Source organism: Bipolaris victoriae (assembly GCF_000527765.1).
Source record: "Bipolaris victoriae FI3 unplaced genomic scaffold scaffold_24, whole genome shotgun sequence".
NCBI lineage: Eukaryota > Fungi > Ascomycota > Dothideomycetes > Pleosporales > Pleosporaceae > Bipolaris > Bipolaris victoriae.
The window spans coordinates 70,072-79,022 of NW_014575368.1; the positions used below are offsets into that span (position 1 = coordinate 70,072).

Sequence of the window (8,951 nt, forward strand, 5' to 3'; positions counted from 1 at the left end):
TGAAGAGGTTCACCTTGGTTGGAAAAGTGACACATGGCGTGTGTATGAGCAATAGCTGGGTCATTTGGGAGGGCGAGATCGGGAGAGAGCAAGGAAAAGAAGAAGAAGAAGCTGATTCACCTCTTCTTTCTTTGACCTGTGGTTGCTGGTGGCGGTGGATTATTATTTTTTCCTGGGCCGTTTTCGTTTTCTTTCATCTTCATCATCATCATCATTTTTCCTTCCTTTCTTCCTTTTTTTTCATTTCTTTCTTCCATGTACTACACTACCTTTTAGCGCGGCATTTTTTCAGATACCCCAAAATTTGGATCGTAGTTGGGAAATCCCGTTCCTTTTATTTTTCTTTTCTCTTTTGTATTATCTGGCTCCTTTCATCCCTCTCTTGTTTGAATTTTGTAGGGGAGGGGCGATGGGCATGGTTGATGGTGTTTGCTCGAGTGGTGTGTGGTTTTTTTTGTATAGTAACTTGGAAGAGAGGGCCTAAGGAAGAAGGAGGGGGGGATAAAGAAATAGGGTGTGTAGGTGGGCATGCATTTCGGTGTTTTCTTTTACTTGCATTAGAAAGATGAGCGGGAGGGGGGAATGGGTTAATCGCATCATCTTCTTCATCTTCTCTTTCTTGCCCTTGTTCCGTATTTCTTACCGTATATCAACCGTGCAATGTCGAAAAAAATCACGTATCCTTTTCATCGTCATCTCTATCATCCCACCAAACACTCCCCTCTCTCTCTTGTCGTTTCTTTATCCCCCCCCGCGCAATCCCCCTCGCACTCGTACGAACCACCCCTAAGGATCTCCACTCTGCCCTACCCTTGCATCCCTGTCTCTCCTAACCACCCCCCTGTCACTCGCGACTCACACTCCTCCCATCGGGCAAATATCGGCGGGCAATTCCCTTTTCCCTTCTACTATGGTCATAGCCGCGTATCCACTTTTTTTTGGTGGTAATGTCTCCAACGGTTAGCGGGTAGGTTAGGGTGATGAAGGAGAAGGGGGAAGGGTTACTCCAATTTTTGTTTGGTTGATGATGGCGCGCTTGGGGGAGAGAGTGGACCTCCAAGTTGCGTCGCTGCGCGTGTGTGAAGTGTGGTGAGGGGAGGGCGCAGGGATAGGGAGCGAGGTGGGGATTTGGAAGCGGGGATGGTGAGGGGGGATGTGAAGGGTGTTGGGGGAGTGAGATAATGCTGTATGGGGGAGAGAGAGGGGATTAAGTTTTACAACTTTCGTTATCAGATCATCTTCAAAGCATGGGCGTCGGGGAGTCTCACGAATCGTGCTGTTATGGGTTTTTTTTGGAGTAGTTCTTTTCCCCGGGGACTGGCGCATGAACGTTATGTGTGTGTGGAGAGATGGAACGATTGTTAAGCGCCGGGGCGTGTGGCGAATTAGGATTAGATGCTTCTTTGCGTCGATGGGGTATGTGTGCATGTGTGCTGGAGGGTTACATGGAAGGGTAGGTAGGTGGGATGGGTAGGGCGCGTAGGTGAAACGGTGTGTGGGGTGATGTTTGGAAGTGCTACGTAGGTAGACGACGTATGATGGGGAGATGAGAGACGTGATAAATAGGTGGGCTTGTTGATGGGGTCTGTTGCGAGGATGCAGATGAGCTTGTACATTGGCTTGGAGGGGATGTGTTTTGGTCAAGGGTCGGAGTATACGTAGAAGCTGTCTCACGTTGTGTTTATGGAAGGAGCATTGTTTACACCAGCTCCTGCTGTTTCGACAACGACATGTTCGTACTGTCTATTTGGAGAAGGACCCACTTTTGTATAGTTTCAACATGGTAAGAAGCCAAGGGCATACTTCGGCCTTATGCATATGCACCTCATTTTACCATGTACTTTGCAGTATCTCGTTGCGTATCGGTGCATTTATACTTGCCAATTCTTCCACCACAACCATGAAATTGACTTTTTTTAGAACTCTATTAATGGATGGAAAGCTGCTAATGTGTTCTTGGTATCATCTGTCATGGTTGAAAGAGGCAATCCTCCCTACACCGCCAGAGTAAGTTCAAAGGATTTTGAGTTTTCGCCACAGCAATGACGGCCATCTCGTCTAAGTATGGTGTGCAGTGCGGACCAGGGGAGCATTGGGCAAGTCGATGTAAGTGAGATGTGAGAGTTGTACACATGTCATCTTGACGGTTCTGGGCAAGCAGTTGATTGTGTGTGCAAGTGAGAGCGTGTGATGTTGGGCAGCGGTCGAATCGAGTCTAGTATGCTGCACGGCATGTGGACCATGTCTGGATAATGCCGCAATATTTTGCCGAGGGCAAATCCTACAGAATGATTATCGGTGACGGCAGATGTGCAAACCTGCTCGTAATCTTGGTGGTGGTGGTGGGCAGCGGCGGTATATGGAAGAAAAGTCGGCTCACGGGTAGTGGGAGCTGTTGGCCAGAGCTTCACTTTTTGTGCTAATGGGTGGTTGGTGGCCGTGCGCCGAAGGAGGGTTCAAGGCGGGCCGAAGAGGGTTCAAGGGCGAACCTTTGTGTTTAGAGTAGGAGTAAGCATGTAGATGGGATATGCATGTATGCCGAATGGGTGGCGCATGACATGTTTGGAAGGGTGGATGCATCATCTTGGACACGGAAGAAGATGCTCCATAAGCGATTGGGGGGTCGGCTTTGGCTGGGACGGCATGTGGCGGCGTAGGGCGGCGGACGAGGACGTTGGCGACAAGCGCGTGTGGGTTCCGCGCTTCCGTTCGCTACTCGAGTCAGACGGCAGAGCGGAAGGATGAGACGGAAAGGCAAGAGAGCAAGGCGAGGAGCAGGCAAGGAGCTGACTGAGCATCCAAGCCAAGGGGTGAGCCTGTTTGGGAATCCGGCGCATTGGAATTCAAGCTGCACAGCAAAGGAGACGATGCCGTGCGGCGCAGTCCCCGTTGTTTGTCTGATCGCTAGCGGGAACGGAACGCGCCGCGAGAACCACGGCGACGGAGTGGTGGGTTTTTTTCTGTGGTGCAGTGCAGGGCATACGCGGTGGGTGGCAATGGGAGACGATGCATATGTACAAGTACCTACTACATGGCGATACACATTCTCTCGAGACACGGCGACGTGCCCGACAAACGGCCGCGCTTAACGACGAGGCTTTTGGCTAGCCGTGGCATGGAGAGGCGGCGCGCGCTGGTCTGTGATTGGGCAGGAGCTACAGTCGCTCAGCATACCATGTGTGTGCAACCCCAAGCGGACTGGCGCAGGCTAGCCGAGGCAAAAGAACAGGCCTCTGGCGCGCTGGGCGCTGGGCCATGACTGCTCCAACCTTTTTTGTTTTTTGCCCGTCTGGCGCGCGGGTTCCTGGAGGGCAGCAGAGTTTGCAGCAGAGGCGCCCGCGGGCGAGCGAGGCCGACGGTCAAGGCGAGGGGGGAGGTGGAAATAACAAAAGTATATACTTGGCACGAGACGGGCCGGACAGCCAACCATGCGGCGTAGGGCAGGAATGGCAGCGGCGGTATGTATGGATATGGGTTTGGTATGAGGCACACGCACGCTCGACGGAGCTTTGTGGTAGCACATATGGCGCAGAGTGGACGGGCGTAGCGGTCGAGGGCGTGGAGCTCATAAATGAAACACGGCGAGACCCATTGGGCGCCTTCTTGTTTGGTGCTGGGCTCTTTGGGCTGGCTCAGGGCAGGCGGTTAGCAGGAGGCTGTGCTGTGCCATGTGTGCCATGCCGTGATGGAAGCGCGCGGGATGCTGGGCGATACGCAGGCACCGATCTGATGACGACGCAGCCGGGCCTGGTGATTTGCAGGCGGACAGACGGGCAGGCGGGCAGGCAGGGCGTTGGCCGGTGGCGGCGGCGGCGGGCAAGCAGGAGGACAGCAGCAGCAGGCCGAGTATGTAGCAGCCCAGCAAGGCCCCTCAGCCAACAGCCAGCAGCCCGCAGCCAACACGCCCAAGTGCCAATGCCGTGTATGTACTACTGACATGCACACATCCAGCCCATGCATGCCTCTACACACTACTTACATACACACACGTCTTTGCGGGCGTTGGCCGCGGCTATGCGGTATTGTCGCGCGTTTGAGCCCGCCCCACCCATCCACACCAATCACAGCCTGCCTGGGCGGTGCGGTGGGCCCTGCCCGGCGCCTAGCCGCTTTGGTCGATGATCCATCTGTGCCACCCTTGCGGCCTCTCCACCAGCTCTACCCTCCTCTACACCCACGAAACGGCTGTAGGGCTGTAGACGCGACTTTTCCGCCAAAAAAACGTGGTAGAGACCACAATGCAGGGTCTATATTCCCCAGATATCGCGAAAACCGCGTCTCGGGACCCTCTGTGCGCTTCTTGCTGCTCTCTTCCTCGCCGCCCGGGTGGGCAGATAAACGCGGGGAGCAGGGGCGTCTGCACGTCGGGCCAATGGCAAGGGCCCGACCGGGGGGAAGCGCCTTCCATCCTGGCCGGACCACCAGCACAAGGAGCGAACAGCCGCCCTCTGTTGCAAGCCTGTCTGCCTGCCTGCCTGCTGCTGCTAGGCCTGTTGCTCATCCGCTGGCAGCAGCCCTCCCACATCCGCCCAGCGCCAGCGCCTTATACTCACTCTTGGTCCCGCCATGGAAAAGGCGCACCAGCTCCCGTGGCTCTGCTAGCTAGCTCCATCCAAAGGAGCCGCTCCTCCATCCAAACCTGCCACATCCCTCCCGCCCTCTGGACCATCATCACTACTGCTCCCGCCCGCACAACTGCCACTACTTGACATCCCCCCTCCCCGCCATCACACCTGCCACTATCACGGGCACGTCCCGCCACCATTCCATCCATCCAACCGTCCATCCATCGCCATCGCCTGCTCAACCCCCTCTCTCTCTCTCTCTCTCGACTACCCATCCCGCCAACTGACCAGCACGACCAAGAAAACCATCTCTCCGTCTCATTGTCCATCCACCAGCCGCCTGCATTGTGCACCACGATACATACTGCCCGCCAGCACAGCGGCCGTGCCGTGGTGGCTCGCCTCTCTGCGTCCCCATCACAGTAGTCTTTTTTCCAACCGTCTCGAAACTTGATCAAGTCCCTTCGGCCAAATTTGATATTGCGCCTCGGACATGTCGACCGTGCTGCATATGCCTGCCTTTAACACCGCTCCCCATGGGCCTGCCTTTACATCGGTGAATGGTCCCTCATCTGTGAGCCCCACCGACGAACAAAAACCACCAATTGTTGCCAAATCTTCCACCTGGAGTCCAGCCTCGCGGGGCCAAGAGAACAGCTACCACTCTCCCAGAAGTGACACCAGCCCCTCCACTGTCAGCAGCAGAGACAGGTCCCCCGAAAGCGTCAACAAACGCAGGCGGTCTGCCTCGGAAGAAGACAATATCGCTCGCCGGAGTCCGGGCGAGTTGGTCCCCGGTTCACGCCAACTGCCACACCCTTTCCACCCCATGAGCCGCGAGACGCTCACCACCATGGACGCACCCCCGCAGCAGAGTCTTCCGCCACTAGGTCGTCCCGATGCCGAGCGACGCTGGCAGACGGAGCCCCGTGAGCTACCTCACACCGGCCACCAGCACTTTGACCACCGGGATCCACGTCCTGCTGACCCCGTCCGCCCCAGCATCTCGTCAGACTCGCATGCTCGCATGGGCAGCGCAGGCGAAGCTGAGCTCGATGACACGAGCGCCACTGAAGTCACCCGCGCTGGTGTTCAAGTCGAGCTGAAGAAGCGAAAAAGGGTAAGCAAATTCGGCCCCCATTTCTTAGGCACCAGCTGACTGTCTGTAGCAATTTGCCAATCGCACCAAAACTGGCTGTGGCACTTGCAGGAGGCGAAAGAAGAAGTGTGATGAAGCAAAACCAGAGTGTTAGTCTCAACCATTTTCTACCAATTGCCCCCCCCTGACATCAACCTAACCTTACTCAACAGGCAACAACTGCACTCGAGGTGGCTTTGTCTGTGAGGGCTATGCCAACAAGGTCCCATGGACAAAGAATGGGCCTGCAAAAGCCCCACCTGCTCTGCAAGCAAAGGAAAGGCTATCTGCCATACCAACTTGTCCAGGTTGTAGTCGACCTCACATCCCACACTGCGCGCCTCACTCCACTGAAGCCGCTTATCCACCACCAGACATTCGCTCAGCAAACGGCCAGGACCGCAAACCATGGAACAACTGGCCCGAGCCGACACCACCGCCACCGCCGCCAGTTCGAGCACCTTACCCACCAGAGGGTCCTCCATCAGGTCCTGTGCAGTATGGACAACCTCCACCGAGCCAGCACGAGAGACACCTAAGTCATGAAAATCAAGCCCCGCCTCCACTACAACAGCCACTTCATCAACACAGCTCTCGTGTTTACCACCACACTCCTCACACCATGAGCCATATCCCTACCAGCAGTCCTGCTCCCGCACCTGCGCCCGCACCTGCGCCCGCACCTGCACCTGTCCTGTAAGTAGTCATCGCTTTCTAGCTCTGCGACCGGTTTATTCGTTGGCACGCCTGCACCACTTGGTTGTGTTTTCCAACATGCATCATAAATATCGGAATGTTTGCTGACAAACATATAGAGCTTCCAAGGCTGTCGTACAACCACCGCAGCAACATCATGTGGCCCACCAGCATTCTCGTCCCCCTCCGCCATTGTCCACTAATATACCTCCTGCACAGTCACCAGTACGCTTTCCACCAGCTTCCTCGATGCTGTACAAATCCGAAAAAGACAAGATGCTTGCAGGGGAACCCTTTCTCCCCTTTGATAGGATCCTAATGGACGAGCGTCACCAATGCATGGGAGCTCAGCAAAATTTCAACAACACAGCTTATGCCACGAACCAATTCTCAAAGCAGACAAGGGAAGGTCTCTTCAAGACTATCCTGGCAGCTAGATGGATTCCACCCCGGAAAGACGCCAACGATGTTATTAGCCATTTGGGCAGCAATGTCTTTGTTGCCGCGCCATTTACTTGTGATTACGGATACCACCTGAACATTGCCGAGAATGTTGTCATTGGTTCCGATTGCCATCTTCACGACTCTGCGAGGATCTGTATTGGAAGAAATACCAAGATAGGCGCCAGAGTCACAATACAAACGCTTAAGACGCCGACCGACAACAAGTCGCTCAAGGGCAGCAACGGAACAGAGATTGCGCAGGAGGTGCACATTGGCGAAAATGTCTACATTGGCGACAACTGCGTCATCGAGGCAGGGGTCAAGATTGGTGAAAACACAATTGTGCGCCCAGGCTCGGTAGTCTCTCACGTATGTCACAACCCACGATGATTTGCAGTATAGACACTGATTTTTGACAGACGCTTCCCCCCAACTGCGTGGCTCAGGGCAACCCTGCCAATATCCTTCCTAATTGACTCTGATTGATCAGAGAACGAATCTGAGAGACTCGGCTGCCTGTCAAGCAACCGACTTCGTACTGTAAAGACGCTGAACGCTTTCGGCGCATTTCACGAATGACTTTAATGTCACATTACGCACCACCATGTGGGGGTGCCTGGAGTTATTGGCGTTTCACAAACCGGAGGATACCCATTGCTACGCGTTCTTGTGTTTTTTTGTGGGTTTTAGGATACGAGGCGAGTTTATGGTACATAGTATACGTAAGGAAACGGGTGGTATCTGACTTGTGACGTCTCGTATTGTATCTTGGTACCAAGCCTGCTGGACAGGGCATTGCTCAAAAACGCACCAAAAATATACTCGTCTCCTCAATTGCTCCAAACAGACGTGTACGTATGACGATGCATGACTCGTACCAGCCACTCGGCTACAAAGACGGAATGCAGTGGTTTAGCGTATTGTCGGGAGGCTGAACGCTGCTTCACGTGCGTAACATGATCCGTGCGCCCGATTCTGAGAGAGGGCCCGCGCGGGTTTGCAAAATGCCCGCGGGCGAACATCATCAATCGCAGTGCCACACCACCAGCGAAGGCATTGCGGCCAACACACCCACAACAATGCCACCCAAGATACCTCTAAACTGGGGACTCCCACCGCCACCTCAATTCCTCATTCCTTCGACAACAACAGCGCGATGTCTCCTCCACCAAACACCTCCCATATCCTCCTCTCCACTCGCATACACCTCAATCCGCACCATCAAATCCACCTTTTCCCCAAAACCCGACCGCTTCGCACACCACCCCTCCAAACCCGCCTTAAACAGCACTTCCACGGCCGCCCTCGACCGCAAAGCCCACAGCACCCCGCTTCGCACGGGCTTACTCGCCATAAAAAAGGGCATGACATCGCTCTACGACACCGAAACCGGGAAACGCACCGCTTGCACCGTCCTCCAATTCGACCGCAACCAAGTCGTGGCGCATAAGCGACGGGATGCGCATGGGTACTGGGCTGTGCAGATTGGGGCGGGCCAGAAGGAAGCTAGGAATGTGACGAGGCCTATGCTGGGCCATTTTGCGGGCGCGGGCGTGGCGCCGAAGAGGTGGGTTGCGGAGTTTAAAGTCAAGGGGGAGGAGGGGTTGCAGGTGGGTGTTGGGGAGTGTGTGGGTGCGGGGTGGTTTAGGGAGGGGCAGTGGGTGGATGTTAAGGGGGTGGGGAGGGGGATGGGGTTTGCGGGTGTAAGTTTTTTTTCTTCTTCTTATCTTATATCGGGGTTTTTTGGGGGGGGGGCTAGGTAGAGCGAGCGTGAGGCGAGGGGTGATGTTGGGTACGTTTGCAAGGAAGAAGAGGGCTAATACGGGGAATTTAGGGTATGAAACGACATGGCTTTGGCGGTCAACCTGCTTCCCATGGTCAATCGCTCATGCATCGTGGTATGGGATCTGCGGGTGGATCGCAAGGTTCGGGTTCTCGTGTGCTGCCTGGCAAGCGTATGCCAGGAAATATGGGGAATGAGAGTGTTACGGTCAAGAATTTGAGGGTGTTGCAGGTGGATGAGGCGAATGGGGTTGTTGTTGTTACTGGTATGTTCTTTCCCCTCCATTGTCTTTTTTTTATCTTAAGAGGGGAGTTTGGGGGGGGGG

General features: G+C 54.9%; 3 protein-coding genes across 3 annotated transcripts in view; all 3 read left to right on the plus strand.

Moving 5' to 3' along the window:
* Window positions 1–4,372: 4,372 nt before the first annotated feature.
* On the plus strand, window positions 4,373–4,606 carry COCVIDRAFT_93861 (hypothetical protein; the record flags this gene model as incomplete). Its single annotated transcript, XM_014703198.1, has 1 exon — window positions 4,373–4,606. The coding sequence occupies one exon, from the start codon at window positions 4,373–4,375 to the stop codon at window positions 4,604–4,606; it is 234 nt and encodes a 77-aa protein (XP_014558684.1).
* A 452-nt stretch (window positions 4,607–5,058) lies between these two features.
* On the plus strand, window positions 5,059–7,319 carry COCVIDRAFT_14231 (hypothetical protein; the record flags this gene model as incomplete). The annotated part of the gene is made up of 5 exons (XM_014703124.1): window positions 5,059–5,685; window positions 5,735–5,813; window positions 5,877–6,399; window positions 6,519–7,212; window positions 7,263–7,319. The coding sequence occupies 5 exons, from the start codon at window positions 5,059–5,061 to the stop codon at window positions 7,317–7,319; spliced, it is 1,980 nt and encodes a 659-aa protein (XP_014558610.1).
* Window positions 7,320–7,922: 603 nt separating this feature from the next.
* COCVIDRAFT_35965 (hypothetical protein) overlaps window positions 7,923–8,951 on the plus strand; it is a gene marked incomplete at both ends in the record, with an annotated part of 1,504 nt that continues 475 nt past the window's right edge. Inside the window, 2 exons of the mRNA XM_014703199.1 lie at window positions 7,923–8,546; window positions 8,678–8,891. Coding sequence (XP_014558685.1) covers window positions 7,923–8,546; window positions 8,678–8,891 — 838 coding nt within the window. The remainder of the gene's footprint in view (window positions 8,547–8,677; window positions 8,892–8,951) is intronic.